The sequence below is a fragment of the Symphalangus syndactylus genome, chromosome 8, assembly GCF_028878055.3.
Source record: "Symphalangus syndactylus isolate Jambi chromosome 8, NHGRI_mSymSyn1-v2.1_pri, whole genome shotgun sequence".
Taxonomy (NCBI): Eukaryota; Metazoa; Chordata; class Mammalia; order Primates; family Hylobatidae; genus Symphalangus; species Symphalangus syndactylus.
In genome coordinates this window covers 76450570-76476332 of record NC_072430.2, presented here as the reverse complement: position 1 = coordinate 76476332, position 25763 = coordinate 76450570, and the positions used below count along the sequence as shown (strand labels likewise).

The following is a 25763-nucleotide window of genomic DNA, read 5'->3' as shown; positions in this document are numbered from 1 at the left end:
CATTATCCATTTTAATTTTTGTGGGCCATCCCATAAGTGCAAAGATTAAAAGACGATGTTTAATGACATATCGAGTAGACTCTCCCAGAAGGGCATGTGCACTAATTAAATGGGTGTTGGTATCAACAGATACATACATATCTCAGTTTTCCAAATTTAGGGACGTGTGTAACACCTGTCTGCCATAACTGATTAGGTTCTAGTCCTCTAGGGTTAATACCTGTGGAAGGAGGGGATGTGCCTGTGAGCTGGCAATCTGGGCATTGTAGGATAATTTGTTTAGCCAGCCTTTGTATATGTTGAAATTGTTTGGATAAATTTCCCTAATTTTGGTGGAAAAATTGATGCGATTGGGTGGCTTGGTCAAGCAGTGATGTCATAACCTGAAGAGCTGCTTGTTCATTGCCATAAGCCAATGAGCCAGGCAGAGAGCTGTGGGCTCGAATGTGTGTAATAAAAATAGGATGTGTATGTTGATCTAGCAATTGCTGAAGTCGGAGAAAAAAAAGCACACAAGGCTGGCTCCAGAGTGGACTTAATTAAAGCTGTTTCAAGATTTTGTAGCAAATATACTGAGTAAGCCGAGTCACTTACAATATTTGTGGGCTGAGTGGAAAAAGTTTCCAAGGCCAGTATCAGAGCCCCAATCTCAGCTCTCTGATTGCTAGTAAACCCAGATCAAGTGATTGAATTGTGTAGTCTCCACCAGACTGCCGCTTTTCCATGTTTACCAGACCCATCAGTAAACAGTGTTAAAGCATTAGGTATGGGGGAGTGAACTATTTTTGTGGGTAAGATTACCTGCGTATGAGATAAGAAATGAAGGAGTATATCAGCAGGAAGCATGTGCTCTATTTGTCCTGTGTCATCGGAGAAAACTATTTGCAGATCTATTGATAAGGGCAATACTGATTTGCATTGCTTTTTGCTTAAAGGAATCCTGATGACATCAGGGTCATAACCTAGCAACTGATTGCATCATTTGCTGCCTGAATAGATGACTTTAGTAATTAACTGAATATACGGAGATAGTGTTTTAGTCCTGGTATGTAAGCAAAAAACCCATTCTAGGAAGTGTAGCCCTGGGGTCATCTGTCCTATTAACCCTGTAGGGGGGTGTTTGGTGGGAAAAATAAACAACTAAATTGAATACCATGGATCAATGCAATCTAGCTGCCTCTGAGAGATGGCATGCTGTATTTCCTCAGTTTCCCTTTTTCCTTCAGGGGTTAAATATCTGGGAGAATCCAGGGCTGGATTGCCCTTTAAGATAGAAAACAGATTTTGTAGTTTATCAGTAGGAATCCTCAAAGTGGGGTGGAGCTAGGTAATATCACCCAATTTCTGATAATCATTTAAGGTGTATACGTTGCTAGTATTTAACCTTTTGAGGTCTTGCTGACCAGGAAGTTAGTATGTACCCAAGATATTTCCAAGGAGAGGACATTCGTACTTTCTTAGGTGCAATCATTAAACCTCTTAGCTCTGTATTCTTTACGACAGAGGAATATAAATTTAAAAGTATTGGCTCCGTTGGCGCTGCTAGAATATCATCCATAAAATGAATAATTTTACAATCAGGAAATTCTTTTCTACTAGGGAGCAAAGCTTGATTTACATGATACTGATACATGGTAGGACTGTTTAGCATTCCTTGAGGAAGCACTTTGCAATGAAATCGACAAGCTGGCTTTTCATTATTGATAGCTGGTATTGTAAACGCAAATTTTTCTCTGTCCTGTTCTGCTAGAGGAATCGTATAAAAATCTTTTAAGTCAATAATGATTATAGGCCAATCTTGAGGAATCACCACAGGGGAGGAGTGGCCCTGTTGAAGGGGTCCCATAGGCTGCAAATTAGCATTAATAGCACGTAAGTCATGCAAGTCTTCATTTCCCAGACTTTTTGGGAATGACAAAACTGGGTGAATTCCAAGGGCTGTTAGTAGAATATTATCCATAAAATGAACAACCTTGTAATCGGGAAGTTTTTTTGTTTTTGTTTTTTTCTAATGGGGAGTAAAGTTTGCTTTAATTGCTCCTTAACTAACTCATGGGCCGTTTGTAATTTCTCTCCCTTTAGAGGTTACAGTTTTACTTAAATTGGATTTGGAGAGAGTCAGTTAGGGGTAAGAAAGAGATAACAGTGCCCATTTTCAGAAAGAGGTTTTTCAAATTCTTAAATTTTACTTAAATCTTAGCATAGAATTATAATTTGGGATGTCTCTCGTCTACAAGGAGCACATGAAATTTTGCCACGGGCCACCTGCAGAGTTGGAGCGCTGAGCAGACGGGTCCTGAGGTGGCAGCTGCGTTGCACTTGCAAAAGCGCTGCTTTTTTCTGTGCCGCTTTTTGTCTGTGCCACTTCCTACCCCCGCTGCAGGGTGGCTGTTGCCTGCTGGGCCGACTTTCCCGCATGCGCCTCCTGCCCCTAACAGGCTAACTTCCGAGCGCTGCGCGGGGCTCTTTGTTGCTGCTGCCCCCGTGTGGACAGAGTTCCTGGGAGAACTTGCTGGCTCTGGTTTGCTGGGGAGCCTCTCTTTCTGCTTACTGCTTGCTTAGCCGCCTGGCTTTGGCCTCTAATGCTTTTTTTTTTAAACAATTCTTTAGGTACCTGATTGCCTTGGTAATTTTGCATTATTGGGCAGGCTAAGAGCTCCCCTTTTAATGCTGCCTGCTTAAGACAGGGTTTCATAGCTGTAGTGTATCTCATTTTTTTTTTTCGTATCTATTGGAGGAGGTGGCTCAGGCACAACCTCTGTTTCCTCTTTGTTATTTTGGCCCAGTGATATCAGGGCTGAGGTAAGAGGAGGCGATAAGATGGGTGACGGTTCCTCCTCCTTCCCCTTTTTAGGCTCCTCCGTGTATAACGGAACTAGGGCTGCTCTAATTAAAGCCCATAGCCCAGTTAAAAGCTGTTACTGGGCCCTTGTGCATAACGTTGTTTAAGATTTCTCCCTACTTGTTCCCAGACCCCTACATCTAGCAGTCCTTCTTCTGGGAACCATGGATTAAGTGAGACAACAGTTTGCATTAGGTCTCTTAATCGAGCTTGCAAAACTGATGCTCCCCTAGCCTTAAGTAACTGTTTCAACACTTTTATGTACTGTCCCTGTTGAACTGATAACTGTTGTCCCATCATGAAATCTCAGCCTGAACAATCCCCCCCCAAACTTGGTAATCCCAAGCAGGCACCAATGACTCACTGTTTTACTGACTTGACTGCCAGTCCTCTCCACCTTCATTTCTGGGGATCTGTCGTGCTCCCTTCACAGCAATCCCCACACAGGGCACCAGCTGCGGGGTCTGTCCCACAGACCCTGACCCAACAATGGATGAATAAAGTACACTGACACACAGATATTCTGCTTTGCCAGTCCAGCTGAGCATCCAGGCTGCTTACAGACTACAAGCAGAGTGCTGTAAACAGTTGTGACTGCAGCCTTGATCAGTCAGTGAGACTTGCATTTATTCAGTAAAGATTAATTGACAAAGGTCATGAGTAAACACCACTAGAGGGTAGTTGACATTGTGGACCTCCTGAGTAGAAAGCAGTTAAGCACCTGATCAAAGGTTAGTCTTAGGACCACATGAGTAAACAAGCTAGTTAGATAAACTCCCCACATTCCTTTGTTTCTACTTTAATTTACTTAACTAAGGGGACAAGGCTGCCTTCAGCCAAGTTTATTACTGGAGCTTATGCATCTCCCCCAGGCCTTCCAAGGTTTGCGTCTTATAATTTTCCCCACCATCCTGACTGAATCCCCAGAGGCATGCATTAAACTCTTTCTCTATTGCAATCCCCCGTCTTGATAAATTGGCTCTATCTGGGCAGTAGGCAAGGAGAACCCATTGGTTAGTTACAAAGTTTATAAATTTGGAAAGGAGAGCTTTGTTTTTCATAAAAGTTTGCAGCTGGCAGGGTGACCATTCTGACACTGGGAAGGATAGCCTCTGGCCAGGAGCTAGAAACAGATACTTTGAGGGAGGGGCAAAGGGAACAGGAGTCTATGCTGAACAGAGTGGCCAGCAATAGGAATCATGAATATTTACAAAAGGAGAAATATGCACATATGCAATGGAGCTTCATGCTCCTTCATCAGTCACATGTAGACTAGCCAGAGCCACTCCATGGTCAGTGGTCTCTTATCAGGAAGAAATGCTGGTCAATTGTTGTGTCAAAACCACAAAAGGGAGATGCAGCATCCCTTAAACTCAGGTTTTCAAAATTACTCTGGGGTCCCCGTGGCAAAGAGGGGGTCCATTTATTTGGTTGGGGGGCTTAGGATTTCATTTTTATTTTTCAAAATAGGATTGAAGGCAAATACTTGAAGTTGCAATCCAAGGTCAAGAAAACAGAATCAAGAGGTCATAATCCTTCTCTGATGATGGCTCAGAAAGCTGGAAGACACTCAACATTGAATCCTGGGACTCCGTGCCATGCTTGCTAGGAGAAACAGCCACCATGAGTCCATCTTTCAGATCTCAAGTGAACAGGTATGCAAGTCATAGAATTAAATTTATTTCGGCTGGGTGCGGTGGCTCACTCTTGTAATCCCAGCACTTTGGGACGCTGAGGCATGCAGATCAGTTGAGGTCAGGAGTTTGAGACCAGCTTGGCCAACATGCTGAAACCCCCATCTCTACTAAAAATATAAAGGTAGCCCCATGCATGGTGGTGGGTGCCTGTAATTGCAGCTCCTTGCTACTTGGGAGGCTGAGGTGAGAGAATCACTTGAACTCAGGAGGTGGAGGTTGCAGTGAGCCAAGATTGCACCACTACACTCCAGCCTGGGCTACGGAGTGAGACCCTGTCTCTAAATAAATACGTAAAAATAAAAAATTCACATGTACAACCCTAGCTGCAAGGGAGTTTGGGAAGGTATTTTTAGCACCTCAGCCCTTCCAACTAGAAAAAGTATGGAATAGAGCAAGCCAGTCCACAGATACGTATCATAGTGGCTTAGGAGTTTTATTAATTTATGTGTGTGTGTTTTCTGGCATGAGTACTTGGGTTGTTCGTGGTGGGCACAGGCAAAGAAACACTGAATAATTGCTGCTTGAGAAAGGAAATGTCAAATTGCAAAAGCTTCTCTTTAAGTCAGCCTGAACCTGTTCAATGTGTTTGTTTTGTTACTGATTTAGATAAGTCTTTATAACCAGATCAACATGTCACTGCTTCTGTGGGTCAGCTACTAGAACTGGCACATTGTTTCCCATTCCATTGTAATGCTATTCACTGTCATGGGATTTTACTTCTCACAGGGCAGGAATCTTAAAAGCATGGCCTGTAAGAGTAGCCTACAACAAATGTCAGCTATCCTGTCAAGATGGTGAAAGCTATATATTTAGATAAACCAAAGACTTAACTGCACCCCAGTCGGTCCTTATCCACACATTTGAGCATGTTAGGGGTTTGGAAGTTGTGTAGAGGTACATAAGATAGTGTATATTCCGTGGTAGCCTAGGTTATAATCTTATTCCTTATACCATTTTACAGGTGAAGGAATTAAAGCATCAGGCATTTAAACTTGCCCAGGTCATACAGTAAAAAGTGACACAATAGGGACTTGAATAAGACTGGCTCTAGAGACCCTTGATACCCAAAGAGTAGTCTGTAGAGCAGTAGTATTGCAGCACCTGGAGCTTGTTAGCAATGTAGATTCTCAGGCTGTTTCCCAGACTGTTTAAATCAGAACCTGAATCTCAACAAGATCCTTAGGTGAGTCTTAGGCATGTTAAATTTTGAGAAAGACTGCTCTTAACTTCTCTAATTGAGATTTCCTGACCACCAGTGGCTTCCTCAGTTAGGTAAGAACCCCAGAACTTCAGTTCCATCAGCAATTTGAGGACACCTTGGCATCAGGCAGTCCCCCAGTCTTCCTATGGAAGAATGCATGTATATATATGTTTTTTGCCTTTACATAGTCTTGCAGTTCATGCATTATTGTGACATGTGGGAGGCAGGAGTTTTCAAATTTGTTCTTCCAGTGACAAACTCCGTTCCAACACACATGGTGTAACTCAGGTGCAAGATGAGCTCTGTGAGCATTTCCTCTTCTGCATGGCAGTAAAGGTAATAAGCGGTAAAACTGCGGCTTGCCTTCCACTAAAGGAAACCGAATAAATTGATGGTGTGTAAAGAACTCTGAGAAAAGGTTCAAAAAGAGAATCTGCTCTTTTCACACTCTTCCATGTCAGGGGGGAAAAACCACAAAGAATCAATACTTAGCAATTTCAAGATGCTTTGTTGATTATCTTGTCATCTTTCTGACCCCAACTGAAGACTGCATTATGGTCACTTTAATACAGTGAGGGCTGAGACAGAATTTAACATAGAAATAAGGTCACTCTTGTCGTTGTTCAAAATGATCTATGTTGATAAGGACTTTAAGAGTTAGGTTCATCCTATTGTTTATGTAGTTATAACACCCACTAGTAAGACTTAAGTTGGTGGACACTGAAGAACGAGGAGATGAAAATAAAAATAAACTGTGTCTCCCCATCTGTGAAACGAGGAAGTAGAACTAGATTTCCATGCTTCCTTCCCCTTTTAACATTTTATGGCTCTATATAATAAACAAGAGTAAGTATAAAAGTAACTAACATTTAATAAGCACTTCCAGATGGTCCAATTTTCTCTTTACAAGAACCTCTGGGCTGGGTGCAGTGGCTCACACCTGTAATCCCAGCACTTTGGGATGTCGAAGCAGGGGTGGATCATCTGAGGTCAGGAGTTCGAGACCAGCCTGGCCAACATGGTGAAACCCTATCTCTACTAAAAATACAAAAAATTAGCCACGCATGATGGCAGGCGCCTATACTCCCAGCTACACGGGAGGCTGATACAGGAGAATCGCTTGAACCCAGAAGGCAGAGGTTGCACTGAGCCAAGATCGCGCCATTGCACTCCAGCCTGGGCAACAAGAGTAAAACTCCATCTCAAAAGAAAAAAAGAACCTCTGAGCACTATAACCAGTCTTATTTTATAGGCCAAGAAACTGGACACAGAGATATCAGTAACTCACCCAAGGTTATGTTCTAAGAGGAGAAGCTAATTCACACCTGCAGTGTGGCTCCAGAGACATGCCCTTATGCACTGCTCAGCTGCCTCCCTGCCTACAGCAAATGCCCTCTAGCTTCTCAGCACCTGTTACTGGTGCAGTGGAAGTACCACAAACAGGAATGAGGCATTCCACACAGTGAGCATATTATTTTGATAAATATTCACAACGTCCAATAATCTCTAAAGCAGTTCTCAATCCTGGCTGCACTTTACGAGTCAGCTGGGGAGCTTTAAGCAGCGCTAATTCCTGGGTCTCACACTCAGATTCTCATGTAGTCAGTGTGGCAGATTGTCCAGCCATCAGGATTTTAATAAATATATATATATTTCTTTGGTGATTTAAATGTGTAGACCTGGTTGAGAATGACTCTAAATTTTCTGGGAATGGGGTTGTTCTAGGGGCAAGTTCCGCCCACAAAGAGTCAGGTATTGACTTTATCATTATTTTTTTGAGACAGAGTTTTGCTCTTGTTGCCCAGGCTGGACTGCAGTGGTGCAGTCTTGGCTCACTGCAACCTCTGCCTCCCAGTTCAAGCGATTCTCCTGCCTCAGCGTCCCAAGTAGCTGGGATTACAGGCATGTGCCACCACCACACCTGGCTCATTTTTTGTATTTAGTAGAAACGGGGTTTCACCATGTCAGTTGGGCTGGTCTCAATCTCCTGACCTTATGTGATCTGCCTGCCTCGGCCTCCCAAAGTGCTGGGATTACAGGCGTGAGCCACCATGCCTGGCCAGGTATTGAATTTATGTGTCAATCATTGATATCTTAAGGTTTTAAATTCTGCTACCTGTAAAAAGTGAATTCACTTATGCTTGTCAATACCATCTGTAGTTTCAGATAAGCTTCCTATAAAAGGTCAGAGCCAGTGTCTTATGTATATCCCCAGAGCCTAATTTAACATCCCTAAACATCTGTTTGCTTCCAACTGGAAATACTGATTAAATCACATTCCTCTCACAATGACAGGATCTTAACAGAACACTCACTTAAATCCACTTACTGATTGTTGGTGAACTGAAAACTTAAATTGCTAGGCTTTGAGATAACAAAGTTAGCACATTCTGACCCTGTAGTTTCTTGAGATTTTTGGCACATGTTTTAGAAGGCTGAAGAGTAAGAAATTTATCTGATCTCTCCTAGCATGGAACTGTTTCCATAACCCCAGCACAGGCAGCATGACTGAGAGATGGCTCCAAGGCAAGAGAAGATTGAGGCACTTATGCTTTGCTGACTGCTACAAAAATTGCACTTGACCACTTGACTCTCTCAACTCTGGTGTAATCATCAACCATTACCTGGTTAGTTTTGCCCTTTGTGGTGCCTGGTCCACCCTTGCACTGGGCCACACCAGTTTCCTTCCTCTGGTTTGTGTTTTACAGTTCATTTACCCTGAGTCAAGAGGATTTGGCTATGAATCCCCTCATGAATTTTCCTCCTAGATGAGGTCTGTTGGTAGCACCTCCACAGACCTGGTCTCAGCTCCTAGCGTACAGCTCTCCCACCTTCCAATAGCTGGATGAGATGCCTTTTGGAGCTGGCAAAACCTGTTTAAGGTACAGGAGAGAAAAAGAACTTGCTATTAACCGTAATCAGAAACTACGGGAAGAACAGATGCCCACTAGCATGCAATAGCCACTCTTGAAATCATTCTGAAGTTCATTTTCTTCACCTCTTTGACCCTCGCCTTTTCCTCATTCCAAGTGGTTGGACCCTGTCCTTTGGTCTTAAGGAACTGCCTTTAAATCACTTACTTTATGCTACCCAAGTTGATCAAAAAACTCTTCCACATTTCTGTTTTCTCAGCCCTGTGGATGTACTTATGTGGAACCCAACCACTGACAGTGTCTCTTTCCCTCCTTGAAAACAAGTCTTTCAATCCCGGTTTGTCTTCCCACATTGTCCTTTTGTGGGATAGTGTACTGGAGATGAGCTTCTCATTAAGATGTTTTCATTTAGAGTAGAAGGCTTGATCTTATCCTTACTTCCCTGATTTGGGCAATTTTTGAGACAGGATCTCACTCTGTTGCTCAGGCCAGAGTGCAGTGGCATGATCATAGCTCACTGCAGCCTCAAACTCCTAGGCTCAAGCGATCTTCCCACCACAGCCTCCCGAGTAGCAAGGACTACAGGTGCACACCACTACACCTGGCTAATTTTTAAATTTTTTGTAGAGATGGGGTCTTGCCATGTTGCCCAAGCTGGTCTCAACTTGTGGTCTCAAGGATCCTCAGCCTCCCAGAGTGCTGGGATTACAGGCATGAGCCACCATGGCTGGCAGTCTGGACAATCTTTAAAGCATTCCCCACCTATATCAACACCACATGCTAGAATATTCTCAGCCACAAGGGAAAAGCATAAACCATGACTATGCACGACACACTGAATTTGCAGCAACTAATTTGCAACCAATAATGAAGTATCAATGTTTGTTTGCAGTGATTCCTCTGTGAATCCAAATAGATCCAAGGATAACCCTGTAATAATACCACAATTACTGGTAGACGTTCCTGTATTTTTTGAGAGGGAGGGGAAGTGTTGGAATCACAGGCACTATGACTGGATGGGCCATGACTTACAGTCTGTTATTTATGCCATAGCCCTAGTCACACCACAGCTGATTGATAGGCTCTATGAGGTTATGATGATTACATATTATTGTAGTGATTTAATCTGGGTATATCCGATACGTGAACTGAGGCTGAAAAGGTTCACAGCCACTGGCCCAAATCGTTAAGTGCCAATCACATATTTCTTTGGGTGGTAACACCTGTTTGATCTTCAAAGAACCAAGAAGGCCAAGATTTTATGTAATACCAAGTATAGTAGAAAGCTATTACCTAATATGTTAGACATTTATTCAGGCCGGGGTACACTATATTGTCCAGGCATTATATATATATTTTCTTGTATTAGGTTGTGATAATCCAGCTAGAGAAGTTTCATGAAACTCAAATCTAAAATCTTTTGAAGAAAATATTTTCTGACTAGTTGATTCTGCCACACACATGTCACAGCTAGCCTGCTCCCACATCCAAAACATATTCTAAGAAGGAAGCAGCTTAGCCATCAGAACTTTTTTAATGCCAGGTTATCATTGCTAAGCAATTCCCTATCCTTAAAAGGACAGGCAGTGAAGAGGAAGATTCAATCCAAAGACAGCTCCCAATTTGTAGGTTGTTAAATACCTGTAGGTTTCTTTTAATCATAAAGAAGGAAAATTAAAGAAAGACTTGAGGATCACCTACATAGAGTGAACACAGAAAAAAAACCCTCAATCCCATTGCTTTGGCACTAATATCTTTGGCTGATCTGAGATTACATGAGACACCAAAAATAAAAACACTGAACTTTGGTTTGATGAAATAGACAATTCAGGTTGTCGTTTATAATTTTAGAGTTTGCTTCACATATACAATGCTGTGTTATGAAACAATTAATACTTTTATAAAAAATTTATTTCACACTTTTATACAAATATCCACAGGTAATTTCTAATCACGAAATAATTTTACAATGCTAGTTAGTACAAAAATGTATCAAATGCAAACAGACCAGTGACTTGACTTGAGATGACATTTTTAACAACCATAAATTTAAACACCATAACATCTTTCTTTGTTGAACCACCCTCCCAACACCCTTTCTGGGACATTCATCTTTTTTTTTAATAACACAGGTCTAAAAACACTGTCAAAATATCAGCTCCTGAGCAATCTAAACACATTAGGGACACAAGTTCCCCAAGCAAGAAACTGAGACTTTAAACACTGTTATAACCTGTTTTACAGAAATTTTTGTAAACAAAATATATTTTGTGAATAAGAATTCCAAAGTACAACCAAAACAACGTCCTTAGTATCTTAAGGTTTAAGATTTCTGAAAAGAAAAAAGCCCCCCAAAACAACAGTGGCACTACAAATTGTGTTGGACAGACACTGCTTATATTATATCCAAAACAAATTAGCACCTGTTTGCTGTTGCTCCCCATATAACAACATTGTGAAGCATGGTAATTTTAAAAAATCGGCTTTCATAACTATTCAGTCTCTGTTGAATGTATAGAGTAATAATTCCACCCCCCTGCCATTTTTACAGTTAAAACACAAAAGTTCTTGTTAAATTAGCCCCAAAGTAATTTTTGGGAATACAGATAGATAGGGGAGGAAACAAAACAAAAAATAGAACATCGACTCACTGATTAACTGTTTTGGTAGCAGATTCAGTAGTCTTATACTGGATCGGTCTGGATCCACCATAGGTATTCACCATTTCTTTCAAGTCCTGAATATACAGTATTTACAGCAGTGAGTAAACTGCACTAGAGTTCAGTGAATAAACCCATTTTCTCAAAGAATTCCTGAATGTTACAGTATGAAATCCAGAAACATTACGCAGGCTTCTAAACTAAAAAATATCCAATGCCTGAAATAAACATCTTTACAGTTATAATTCTATTTCTTAAACCTTTTGGGTTGTGGGGTGGAGGTTGTCATGAAGGAGAGGTTATAATTTATAGATAAGTTATTAAAACAACTCTCTCTGGTACATTTATAAAGATTTTCTTTTTGCCGTAAATAATTTAGGTCAAAGTGATGACCTCCCATGCTCTAATTCTGATTGATTAAACCAACCTGAAGGGTAAACTGGAGACTCTTTGGCCTGTTAGTCAATAACAAAATGGTTTGTAAAGAAAAGAAAAAATAAATACCATATACAAATAAGTATAACTAGCATTCAAGTCTGTTGCGCCTGTGTGTTTTAGTGAACGGGAGAATGAAACCTGTATGCGTTTGACGTGAGCAGGTATTCACACAGCTAGGAAACAGGAAAAGACGGTAGGATGGCAACATCACCTTCTATTGCACATTTAGTTTAAGACAGCACTTTCCATTGAAACACAACTACCCCAATGTCATAGTCTTGTGATGTGGGACAGCTAACGTGATGGATGTCTGCGCAGCAGGCCCGAGGTTAGGACGGCCACTCTGTTAGTGCAGGTGAGTGTAGGTGCCTCCTCAGCTACACTGTCTGGAGGATGTCACCTGAGTGCAACTGGGCAGGCCCTTCCCCAATACATGTAAAGTCAGCCACGCCAAAAACAAAGGCAACCCAGAAGTTAAATTAAGGCAGTTAAAGAAAAATCCATTCCAACAGTTTTAAATTTGGCTGTGCAAAACAGGAGCCTTAGGCTACGTAACAATATCCACAGTTAAAACTGTAGGTTCGTACTGTGTGTAGTCACTCTGAAATCAGTCCTCAGGGATTGAGCAGGCTTTTAAATCCAAATTGAATTTCTGAGTTGGAAAAAGTTTGGGTACTGTGAAGCTTTTTTTTTTAGGCCCCCCCTATGAGTAGCTTTCATTTTCGTTCCACTTTGTGATCCACTGTTTTTTTTCAAGGTTATCAATATACTTTTCATCTTTGATCTCTCGCTCTTCTTTCCGGATCCTTACAGCATGGTATCGGGGGACACTGTCATCGTACCTAGAGCGTTTAAAGAATCCACACTAGAGAAGAGGGAAAGAGAAAGAGAAATTAATCTCACAAAGAAGCAAGTACACTAAATGGGAATGTCTAAGCTTTCTGTTCAGCTATAGTCTACCTCTGGACTAAGGGGAAAAAGACATGGTTTTCTTTTAAGAAAGAACCAAGAGGTTGAAATGAAAGAAGAGCCAGTGGGGATCAACGGAAGAGAACAGCTGTAAAACTGGAAGAAATGTCCGTTTTCATCTTCTCTTTACATTTTTTAACAAATGTAGGCTACCTCTTTACTAACAAACAATTTAAGAGTTTATGAAAACAGTGCTTCCATATTTAAAAATAATCACAATATTATATGTAAAACATCTGATTATCAGATTAGATTAAGAATAATTTTTAAAAAGCATAAACCAAAGATTTCATGCCCCTTTCCCACTAATAAAATGCAAATCATGTCACAAGTATTTTACAAATTACTATTTGAATATGCCAGTGTTCCAACAGGTCAACTTTATAATCTTCTTCTCTCCTCTGAGGCTCTAGTACACATATCACTTCTCTCATTAGCTAGGAGGTCATTTATGTTGCCTGGATTTGCTATTGTGCTTCTAATTAAGCTGTTTCATTAATCACATAGTAACTGTTTCCTGCAATAAAAATCATGTGCTGCATAGGACTTGAGAAGTGTATCACTACACTGAATTTCAGAGCACTCCCTAATTTCTCTTCTTTTGCAAAAATACATTTACCTTTAAATTGTTAATGTGTGTGTGTGTGTGTGTATATATATATATAAAAAATTCATTTAAATATTCAATCTGATCCAAAGTATATTTTTACTGAGAATATATCTGAAAAAATTTGAATTGAGATTAAATTTCTAAATGAAATACATTTTTTAAAAAAGGTGTTTTCAACTTTAAAATGCAATTTAGAAGAATGAGGATATTAATAGAATGGTTGATTAATGTGTTTATTATGTGACATCAATAGTAACAGGACATTTATGTTGAATGATGTTATAAAAATGCCATGGAGCAAGATAAAATTATATGCATAGTTATCACTAAATCAATAGGCAAAATGGACCAAGATGTTTTGTTCCAGGTCATTTCTACATGGATTCATTTATTATTCTGTGCAAAAAAAGAAAAAAAAGCCGAAGTACCTATCTATTACAATATATGACTGCTGTCTACCCCATTTAAACAAAGAGGGAAATTAAGGGTAATATGTAAAGCTGAATGGTAATGTTGTGATTCACTGTGATAGTGCCATGGAAAGGATTAAAGGAGTAATTCTGTCCTCTCATGCCCACATAAATGGTGAAAGGAATCACTAGCAATTCCTATTTCCATGTATTTCCAAATAAGAGAAACTTGAATTGAAAATCAACTGAGATCCAAGGTTGGATAAAATCTCTGGACACATGAAATAAATATGGTCAAACTCCATCGCAACATATTGCAATAAAAACTGTTCAGGGTATTTTTTGTACTAGAATTTTGTAGATGGAAGGTAACTTTGGTAAGGGATCATCTTCTGAAGTTGGCCATAAAAGCCCGTCATAGTTTGTTGTAATGGTCTTTGACCTGTAGGAGATATGCAGGAAATGGAAGTTGCATGCTTAGCTAGCATAAAATGATTCCTGAGCAACAGTAAAAAGCATTCCAAGCCTTACCCCATCACTTTATAGCAAAGAGAACAAAAAGATGACAGTGAGGAAGCCTCACCAAGAGAAACACAACATTTCCAACATGCAACAGGTTAATTAGGCGGTCGACACAGCTTCTATCTGTGGAAAATTCCAAAATGAACAAGAAATCTAGAATGATTTCTTATGCATCTTTGAATTCCCTAGTGGAATGCGACATACCGAATTAATAACACATGGCAAGTTGGGCTACTATGGAGGGCTAAAAGCCTCATTTTGTGTGTACAAATATTGCAAATTTTCTTCATTGCTGTGGGTGATATTTAACAAGAACATAAAATAACTCACCTGCAACGAAAGATTGTGCATTAAAAAAAATAAAAAACAAAACTGAGCTTTCAAGTGAAATAAAATAAAACAAATCCAAGCAAGGCAAGCCAGTGTGGACATTTGGAAACATCTGTTAATGGGACACACATAGCAAGCTGTTGTTCTTAAAGTTAGCCACCACAACCATAGCGGGTCCCACAGCTAGCAATTAAAAAACATTGATCAATTACCAATTACAGAAGTAGATCAATACTATGCATCAGAAGTAAGCCTCTCTTTATCAGATGGCTGAGCATGGATCTCAGCCTTGTGATATGTGGCATCATAATGATCTTTCTTATTTCTCTTGAAGAAACCACACTACAAGGAAGCAAGGTATTTAGTCAATTTTACAGTTTTGTGTATAAGAGCCAAACAACAGAACATCTCAAATTTTAATCTGCTTTCTACTAGTGGCTTGTTTACAAACAGACCACTTTCAGTCAACCAACAGTGAACAGCCACTGCATTGTTACGTTGTCACATTCAATACACCCTTCACCATACATCTCTGGTCAAATATTTATATGGATGACACTAGTCAGCTCATTGATTTTTCTCTTTGTAACAGAAATCTTGTGGACAAAAATCATTCTAATAGGGAAAACGTATATACATTGCTGATTGTAGCTTTGGGTAGTTTCTTCCTGCAGGAGAATATGAACTTCAAAAGAGGCAAAAGATTGACTTTGGCAGTTTATTGAGACAAAGGTTAGAAAATAAATTCTCTAAATAAAAGCACAAATCCAAATAAAATATAGATATACTGTGGGTATTTTTCTGCCTTTTACAGTAAATTTTATGGAACAAATGCCATTTACTTGAGGCCTTTGGATCTGTGGGGTGAATCACAATACAAATTCGAATACACCATCATGAAAGAATGATTGCTGTCATTTTCCCGAACTCTGAGCACCATAAAACCCTTAAATGGTAGGGACCCAATGCTCCTCAGGTTAGGTCACTCTAAATGAGTATAAAAGTATAGTTCCACTTTCTACTACAATTTCCTTTCTTCAACGATAGAGAACTTTTCCTATTTACTTTTATCTAGCTCATAAGGCCATGGAACTGTCTTTTATAAAATTTAACCTGGTCAAATAAAATCTCCTGAGAAACTCTGATTCCTAGTCCAGCAACTCATGAAGGTAAAAGCCTAGATTCACTTTGTACAATATATGGGAGCTGCTGGCTCCGTGAGGCTATTCAGATTGAAATTAATTTAAATTACATCTAAAACTCTATGCCTCAATTGAACCAGCCATATTCCACGTGCCTAACAGCCACACATGACTAATGGCTACCATACTAGATGCTGCAGCTCCAGAACATTTCCATCAGTACAGAGTTTTGTTGGGCAGCTTTCAATAATATGTGCTAGTAAACAGGGTGGGAAGAAGAATGAACCAGGAACCAAGAGGCCTGGTCCTGCCTCCAACTTGGCAACATTCTTTTTTTTTTTTTTTTTTTTTTTTTTTTTTTTTTTGAGACGGAGTCTCACTCTGTTGCCCAGGCTGGAGTGCAGTGTGGCACGATCTCAGCTCACTGCAAGCTCCACCTCCTGGGTTCACACCATTCTCCTGCCTCAGCCTCCCTAGTAGCTGGGACTACAGGTGCCTACCACCAAGCCCAGCTAATTTTTTGTATATTTAGTAGATGCAGGGTTTCACTGTGTTAGCCAGGATGGTCTCGATCTCCTGACCTCGTGATCCACCCGCCACAGCCTCCCAAGGTGCTGGGATTACAGGCATGAGCCACCATGCCCGGCTGGCAACATTCTTAATATGCCTGGTCATGAGCATCTTTGTTAGCAAAATGAAGGTGATTTAGACCAGCCCAAGGGACTTTTTTTTTTTTCACCTGCAAACAAAATCCTGTACAGAATCCTGATATTTAAAATGGATACAATCTGAACTACTGTGGTTGAAGTAGGGATCTTCATCCTGCCTAGTTTAGCTTTGCCCTCTACATGGTTATACAAAATCCAATTTAAGGGCCACTAAAGTGTAGTTCTGATCCTAAAATCCTATGACTTTAACATATTATTCAGTTGAATAAAAGTATAAAGTAATAAAAATGCTTCTCATGTGGGGTTGCATAAGTTGTCTGTATTTTAGAGTCCCCTTGACAGCCTGGATACTTCAGAGCTTCAAAAAACAAAAACAAAATAAAAACTTCCAAAATAAGGAAATCATCTAATAATCCAATCAACTTATTTAACAGACGAGGCAACCAGAGGCCCCCAGGGAGATGGAATGATTGGACCAAGATTATATACAGCTTAGGTTTCTTAACTTTAAATCCACTGCTGTCTCACCCTCATTAAAGGCTGCCAATGCTCTGAAAAAGACCATCCTTATGACCTCTTCCAGAAAACACAACATCATCCTCAAATATCAAACCCCAACTTTAGTTTTTGATATCGAAATAATTTTCAAGGCCGGGTGCAATGGCTCACATCTGTGATTACAACAATTTGGAAGGCCAAGGCAGGAGGATTGCTTGAGCCCAGGAGTTGAAGACCAGCCTGGGCAACACAGCAAGGCCTCATCTTTACAAAAAAAATTTAAATACTAGTTAGATGTGGTGGCATGTAGTCCCAGCTACTCAGGAGGCTGAGGTGGGAGGATTGCTTGAGCCCAGGAGGTCAAGGCTGCAGTGAGCCATGATCACGACGCTGCAATCCAGCCTGGGTGACAGAGTGACAGACCCAGTCTCAAAAAAAATTTTTTTTTTCTTCAAGGCATCTCCTTGAAAAAATGTTTTATATTGACTGGCTATGTTTGCCAGAGGAACCTACTGCCCAAGGTAAACATTAGAGGTAAACTGGCTAAAACTCCATACCAGGAGGAGTTTTGTCATGAGCAGATACCAAGCTTCAATCCCGTGTCTAGAAGACATCAGAAAATTATCTCAAATTGGCAAAAGTCAGTTGAAAAAAATAAAGCAAAAACAGATGCTCAATATTTGCAAGTAAGACTATCTTGAACCCTTATGTATTATATTTTTGGATCCAGTGAAAAGAAAAGGATAGTTTGATCCTAGGGGGTTGATGGTTCATACAGAACCCTCCAGACTGGACATGTTTGAGAATCCAAAATTTTTGTCCTTTAAAAGGAGTAATGCACTGCATACCTAATGCTACTATAATCAAAATGTTAATATTTCTGCAGTGAAATTAATCATAAAGGATAAAGACTTGGAAGTAGTCTCTCTTCACATCACGTCAGGTTTTATTGCCAAATAAGTCATTATATACTTCAAGGTTTCAGAGCTTTTTGGAGTGGCAGATAAGAGACTGTAAGCCTCTATCACTCACTGGGAATAATCTAAAATTTTTAGGTTGTAATCTTTGGGCAATAAGAGTTTGTATCCATCTCATACGCAGTTTTTCATAACGTAGACTCTTCGCTGGTAGAATCAGGGGAAGATATTACATTTTATTTACAGTCAAAGGGCCAAATTCTAATGAGGAACCTCATATTGAACCTAGACCTTCCTTATGTTTGATACATGCTATAATAGAGTTATTCATTCATGTCATACTCTTCCGAATCTAGCTGTAAGCATAACCAACACCAATGGCTGCTATGAACATTCTTCACAGAAACTGAAATTAGCAGGGATACAGATTCAGATAATTACAATGCCCTAATAATTTGGCTTAGATCCAGACTTCAATCTTAGGTGAAGAAAATGCTAAAGTAATAAAATCTAAATTTGTTATTTGCTAAACATGCTAAATTATGTATGAGAGACAAATGAAGAAACTTATTGTGTACAAATAATATACTTTAAATACAAAATATTCGGTAAATATACAGGTGTTCATGGTAAAATTTTCCTCAAATTTGCTATGTCAAAAGAGTTTCCTAATGTTAGAAAAAAGGAAGCAATGAAAAAGAAAACGTACCATCGGTGCTGATTCCCATTTTTTAAAACATGAAATAAAGTTTGTTATGAAATTCAAATGCCAGATATGACTTACCTTCCATAGTATAAACACTAATAAAGCAAGCATTAAGATCCCAGCAAGAATAGCCACTAGGATGATCCACCAAGGTACTCCTGAATACTGAGCTACAGTCTTTGAGGGAAACACAGTCACACGAACCTACAGGGCAGAAAAGAAAGCAGCATTACTGCATACAGTGGCAAGAGTTCACACCAGGAGTTTATGGTTCTAACTCTGCTTTTGAATATATTTTGGACAGTGCAGCCTGTAAATGGATGAGATGACTTTCTGATGCAAGATCCTTTCTCTTAACAGGATATTGCTTCAAGAGACATTACTTGAAGATCTTTCCCCAGAATCCTGAAAATGCGGGGTTGTATTCTGACAAAGTGGTTACTTCATTAATTTATCTTAAAAAAAAATTTATTTTGTTATCAACACAAGTAAACTGTATAATGAACCCTTATGTATTCATCATCCTGTTCCAGCAATTATCAATACACAGCCAGTCTGTGTATCTATCTAAACAAATTGCTCTCAGAAAGATACCCAGTTAAATAGATCTAACAGCCAGTCTGTTCTATCTAACCTGGTATCTTTTTGAGAACATTTTTTTTTTTTTTTTTTTGGAGACAGGGTCTCACTCTGTTGCCCAGGTTGGAGTGCAAGTGGTGTGACCATGGGTCACGGCAGTCTCAACCTCCCAGGTTCAAGTGATCCTCCCACCTCAGCCTCCCAGGTAGCTGGGACTACAGGCGCATGCCACCACGCATAGCTAATTTTTTAAAAAAATTTTTGTTGAGACAGGGTCTCACTATGTTGCTCACAAAGTGCTGGCTTCAAGCAATCCTCCTGCTTTGACCTCCCAAAGTGTGGGGATCATGAGTATGAGCCACCTCACCTGGCCTATACTTTAATTAATTTTCAGCAATGGAAATAAAAGGGCCAGTTTAGGCACCAGTAGCCAACATTCCTCATTCAGACTTTAAAGATGTTGTGAAATACAAAAATAGGGATGGGGCTGCATGACTGATGGACACCATTTTACCTTTTTCTTAGGATATCACACTAAAGACCCTCATAAACAGTAACATTTCCTGAAATGGCTTGGTGCCATCTTCTACAAAGCTATATGAACAAACTAGACCCTGGACCCACTCAGAGGCAGCTTAGCGCTTAAGATGCTCCTGCTGCTGAGAAGCTAAAACTCTAAACATAGGATAGTTTGCAAAATATCAATTAAATAGAAATAGTGTTTACTCAGAAACCTAAAAGGCTGCTTCTGGCAATTCCAACAGCTCAGTTACATGGGTTTAGAATGCAAATGAACTTTTGTGATACCAGGAACCATTTTTCAAAGCACGCTGAAGACCTGGTGATTACTGTGAACATGATTTTGTAAACTACACTGATTAGAGATCTACTGGTTTGAAGTTTCTGATATTTCTGAATTAAGAGAATGTAAAGTAAAGGGAAACAAAACTCAGGGGGAGCATTTAACTTCTAAGAAGTGTTTTCAGTCAAATATTCTATGTCCGTATTGAACCCTGGATGCTGCTATGTCTACACTGTGCTTCAATACTTCTATGCAGTGGTGTTTTTCTTTAAAAAATCTCTCATCAAAGTACTTCCCTTTCCACTTCTAGGAAACAGTTTCTCAACCTCACCTGACTTACAAAAAATACTTAAAAGCAGTAAAACTGCTTTTCTTTAAACATTCAATAGACAGCAATCACATCTTGAGATTTAGCCAATTATACTGATGGTAACAGGCAGGCATAAAACACCTTTATCAGCCACCATGTTTCCTGTTATGCTCTAAATGAGGTTTTCTACAAGCTCTGAGCCCCAAGGTGGCCTCGTGGCTCACTTCCCCTCTCCTTCCCTCCCCTGACAGAGAAGAGATTACTGGGTTCAGCACAGGGACATCTACAAAGAAGGGAAGAAGAAACAGGGACAGACCAGTGAAGCAATAGAATAGTTATGTTGTTGGTAAGCTGACTACAATGAAACAAACCAAATAGATGATTTCAATTAGCCTAAACTGTATCTTGTTTAACTTTGTTGCCCTATTATCTAACACAAGGAAGGTATACAGTGTATCCTTAGGGCAAGGTGGTCATGTGGAAGGGCCATCCTCATTTGTAAGAAAAAGTTCCAATAAATCTGGAAGTGGAGAGTGGAAACTAGTCTTCGGCAAGGAGAATCAGCTTTATTATAATGACACTGTGCACAAGTGTCTTTAAAACAGCTGATAATAGGGGAAAGCCACCCCCATAAATGGTTGGGATCCAACATTGTTAACAATTGAGCAAAGTAATTTTTGATTTTGCAGCCTGGAGTGGCAGGGTGGATGGGAATCCAGCTGAAGCTCTAAGCCCCAGGCCTGGCACCATTCAAACCAGAACTTCCACATATTGTTAACTCACTAGGCATCAAAGACTGAGGACGAAAGTCAGGGACTGGGTTGGCTACACATTTAAAGGGCAGATGTGCTCTGTGGTTCTGGAGGGCGAGAGGCCAGTCAGGAAGATTTTATTGGTTGTTTGCTTAAACTGTCAACTGAAGGTTTTTTTGTTTTTGTTTTTGGTATGACAGTCATTCTCCAGCTGGGATTGAGAACAAGGGGAAGCTGGCCATAGAGCCAGGTGGCCAAAGATGGAAGACAAAGGGTGGGCTGTGATTCCCAGAGCTCCAAGCCTGGTTCTGTCTTGTCACACCAGCTGTTACTGATGAACAGGTGAGTAGAAACTACTGTAGAGCTTTACAACTCCAAAAATAATTTCTTACCTCTGGTTTCATTACAGTGTAGTTATTTCCATGGGGATGACGCACACCTGTGAAACTCATCCACCATGTGCCCATAAGGGGAAGAGGGATATAAGCTCTGTTGATGCATTAAATTCGATTATCAGTGAGCAGTGCTTAGACCACATTAGCTTGTCAACTGCCAAAATACCTTCCCTAAATTACTCTGTAATGTACCACCCACTGTTCTCATTGAACTTCAGTACAGGAAGTCACCCAATGAAGGGATTTTCATATCTTTTACAAAATTATCTATTAAGGACATCATCCACTCTTGGTGTTTATAAGAGGCCATCTTATAAAATGATCCATATCTTAAGTTGTTCTCTGAATTTAGAACCAAAAGGGAAGCCGGGCGTGGTGGCTCAAGCCTGTAATCCCAGCACTTTGGGAGGCCGAGGCGGGCGGATCACGAGGTCAGGAGATCAAGACCATCCTGGCTAACACGGTGAAACCCCGTCTCTACCAAAAACACAAAAAATTAGCCGGGCGTGTTGGCGGGCGCCTGTATTCCCAGCTACTCGGGAGGCTGAGGCAGGAGAATGGCGTGAACCCAGGAGGTGGAGGTTGCGGTGAGCCGAGATCGTGCCACTGCACTCCAGCCTGGGGGACAGAGAAAGACTCAGTCTCAAAAAAAAAAAAAAAAGAACCAAAAGGGAAAATCTTACTCCCCTGAAGAATTATGCATTTTTTTGGTCATTTTAAAAAAAATTTTGACAGCCAGGAAGCTTGGATACTCTCTACTTGCCTCCTTAGGGATAAATGGGGACAATATAAATACAACCAATAAACAATCCCCCTCAATTTCCCTGGCTAATTTGACGATGTTTTCCTGGTTCTGTCTCTTACAGCATGACATTCTTAACAGTTGACACTGTATCTTACCCAACTTTGCATCTCTAGCATTTAGCACAGGGAAGGCATACATTGTGTCTTTCATAGGTGTTTATTAACAACATGGATTTAATTTAACTGATGCTAAAATATAGCATGGCTTACCTGGCTCAATTATGTGACTTCTGCTCTCCCTGACTTCATTATAATAGTGTCCTAATTTAAAAGTGTTTTTTATTGTTTGTTTTGAGACAGGGTCTCACTCTGCTGTCCTGGCTGGAGTGTAGTGGCACAATCTTGGCTCACTGCAGCCTCGACTTCCTGAGCTGAGGTGATCTCTCACCTCAGCCTCCCAAGTAGCTGGGAATACAGGCATGTGCCACCCCACCTGGCTAATTTTTGTATTTTTTTGTAGAGGTAGGGTTTTGCTATGTTACCCAGGCTGGTCTCTAACTCCCGGGCTCAAGCAATCCACCTGCCTTGGCCTCCCAAAGTTTAACTGTGTTTTATTAAAAGGTGAACACAAAACTCTTGAAATTGGTTGGGTTATAAAGAAACAAAAAAGTTTTTTTGCTTTTTTAAGCCAAATTAAGCTTAGATCTTCAAAGCCCAGAAAAACTACAGCTTAAACTACTCAAGAAATGTGCAGATATGACATCCGAGCTATTGTATTTCAGAAATCACAGAAAACAGAAAAGGTGTCAGAAGACTAGAGGTTAAGAAAATGTCTCATTTTCAAAAGACATGGGTTCTAGATATGAGACCAGTAACCAATTCACAAATCTACCAATTTGTGAAGACATCAATTCCCATTGGGAGGCATGAGTTCTCTAAGCTCTAAGAACATAAAATGCCCAAGAGAACCTCATTTTCATTTGTGACCCAGTCATTAGACTGGACACCAGGGGCCCCAGAGTTCCATCATCTTCCAGAAGAAGAGAGCACTTGAAGAGGAGACATCAGACCCAAGGTCTGGTCTCAGCTCTACTTGCTGGTCGGGTGACCGTGAGGGGGAGATAGCTTTCCTTGGATTCAGTTTTCTTATCTAAATTTGAGATTTGGGGACTTTAAGGGGACCAAGTGTCACAGAGTCAAAGAACAGAAGCCCTGAAGTCAGACAATTACGGGTTTCAATCAAGGGTCTCAAATTATATCCCCTCTCTGAGTCTGCTTCCTTATTTGTAAAATGAGTACAATGTTTACCCTTGGCATTTTTCTGAAGTTTAAATGATAGAGTATAAAGTATCTAGTAAGTTGTAGACATTTTATTAAGGCTTCATTAATGTTAGTCCCTTCCCTCTAAAGTGTTCTCTGTCTAGCTCTGAAATCTCAGTGATTTTCAGAGTTGTTGATTTACGGTTATAGAAAGCTATACCTGCTGCCTTTATAGATGCAGAGAAAGGATCCTTAGGGAAGGTGTGGTTTATTTGAAAGTCCCTTATGATGCCTGTTGATATGTCCTGGAGAGACCAGGACAGTGCTGGCTGATACCACTTATCCCAGCAGCTTGCCCAGTACAGCATTTGTCTCAGGCAAATGTATCCTGGGGCTGGGTGCAGTGGCTCACACCTATAATCCCAGCATTTTGGGAGGCTGAGGCAGGCGGATTGCTTGAGCCCAGGAGTTAAAGACTAGCCTGGGCAACATGGTGAGACTGGCTATACAAAAAAACTGAAAAATTAGCTGGGCGTGGTGGCATGCCTGTGGTCCCAGCTACTCAGGAGGTGAGACAGGAGGATTGCTTGAGCACAGGCATTCAAGGCTGCAGTGAGCCGTGTTTGCGCCAGTGCACTCCAGCCTGGGTAACAGAGCAAGACTCCATCTCAAAAAACCAAATAAAAACACAAAAATGTATTCTTATTTGGATAATAAATCATAAGGACCGCTATATTTCAGAAAACAGAATGATTAGGGAGGCTCCCTGAATTTTCAGCTAGCTAAATGACTGAATCCAGAACATTTCCATAAGCAGACTGGCAGATTAACTAAGAACAGTAATTTGCAGCATTTCTTTCTCCAGACTCTTTTGCAAAACATTCCCATTCATGATTCCCACCATGACATGCAGTCATTCTGCCTCGAGATCATTATACCAGTCCCTGTGGGTTCTAGACTCCCACAGAGAACCCCTCACTATTGGTTCACTACAAGGTTCTACACCTAGTCCTATTCAACATATTTGTCATTACCTGGATGAAGACATAGAGAACATGCTTCTCAGTTTTTAAAACTTTCAGGGATAGAAAGTTGAGAAAGCAAATGATGAAGCAAGATTCAAAATTACTTTGCAAACTGAAACAATGGACCCAAAGCAAATCACATAAAATGTAAGGATACACTTAAAGGCATACATTTAGATGTTTACAAATAGCTCAAGGACAGGATACTAGAAACACAGCTTGACAACAAATTCTGATGAAAACACCTGGCAGTTTCGGTAGAACACTAACAGAAAAATAGCGGCTGCTAGAAATTCAAACATGCTGCTCAGCAATGGTTTGAAAAAGCAAATTTTAGGCAGCTCTGACAGAAGTGTGGTGCTAAGATGCTGAGAGGTAAAGGCCCCAGGGTAAGTGGGACCAAGCAGACCCCACCCTCAGCTGCTCTGTCCACGTGGGAATCACATTGCCCAGGAAGGGAGAGGCCAGCAGCCAGTTCACCTCTGCCCAATGTGACGCATAACTCAAGAGCTGGGTGCGTAAGCTCTGAGAAGAATAGGAAACATCCAAGGAGGCATGACCATTTCCTTCAATTATTTGAGAGGCTGCTACATGGCCGAGAGAGAGAACTTATTTTAGACTTGTTTGAGGGGCATAACCAGGGACTTACAAGGTTCAGTTCAGGATTCAGCTATGAAGAGATCTTTTCTAATAATTACAGGTGGCCAAGCTACAGGCCATCACTGGGGCGTTACACCAATGGCTGCAGCATTAGAGATGGTAGAAGACAGGTTTCTAGAGGGCTGTGAGGTGCACCCATTCTCTGAATTGAGCCAATAGTTCTCAAACCTACCATGGGCACTGCTGAACTGGATGACCCTAGATTTACTTCTTTTTTTCAATGATTCTATTAAAATACAGCTTGCAGTGCCAGTACCTTAAGACAGTTTTCTCCATAATGGGGCTATGAGGGAAATGAGCACCAAAGCACATGACTTCAGGACATGAGTGTGGGGTACAGGGAAAAGAGACATGTTCTGAACCTGAATGAAGCTGGGGAACCTCTCACCTGAGTGCCTGCATTTGGCAGCTTGATATTTTCGGCAGCAGCAGTCACGTCAATGAAGGCTCGCATGAGAATGTCCAAGTAGTTCAGTTTGGAATATTCCTGTTTGGAGACAGTTAGTGAATGCATTAGGGAAGTGAAAAGTGTCCTAGGCAAAGGCAAATTACTTCCATGGGACAGCCTCACGCCAAGGTCATACCTCTAGAAATGTGCTGTTCCATAACCTCGAGCGCAAAATAAGAGACGCCTTGCTGTCCAGCCCTCGCAGCGGGCATCTGATGTTCACACAGTTCACGTTCACGCTACAGTTCTAGAGAGAAAAGGAAGAATGGTCACCAAAAGACATTGTTCTGAAGAAGTCCTTCCCC

At 40.7% G+C, this 25763-nt stretch overlaps 1 protein-coding gene and 1 long non-coding RNA gene across 8 annotated transcripts in view; one reads left to right on the top strand and one right to left on the bottom strand.

Moving 5' to 3' along the window:
- LOC134731327 (uncharacterized) overlaps positions 1 to 11790 on the top strand; it is a 48557-nt gene extending 36767 nt beyond the window's left edge. The window contains exons 2-3 of the long non-coding RNA XR_010122166.1: positions 4313 to 4497; positions 8210 to 11790. This is a non-coding gene — a long non-coding RNA (uncharacterized lncRNA). The remainder of the gene's footprint in view (positions 1 to 4312; positions 4498 to 8209) is intronic.
- ITGA6 (integrin subunit alpha 6) overlaps positions 10423 to 25763 on the bottom strand; it is a 221759-nt gene continuing 206418 nt past the window's right edge. For 5 of the 7 annotated variants that reach the window (XM_063644670.1, XM_055289742.2, XM_055289740.2 and 2 more), the window contains 4 exons: positions 25595 to 25705; positions 25399 to 25497; positions 18562 to 18687; positions 10423 to 12576 (listed from right to left, as the gene is read on the bottom strand). In XM_063644670.1, the coding sequence (XP_063500740.1) occupies positions 12415 to 12576; positions 18562 to 18687; positions 25399 to 25497; positions 25595 to 25705 (498 nt within the window). In that variant the 3' untranslated portion in view covers positions 10423 to 12414. Of the gene's footprint in view, positions 14895 to 18561; positions 18688 to 25398; positions 25498 to 25594; positions 25706 to 25763 lie in introns of all 7 variants that reach the window. The other 2 variants (XM_055289741.2, XM_063644668.1) reach the window with 2 other exon arrangements.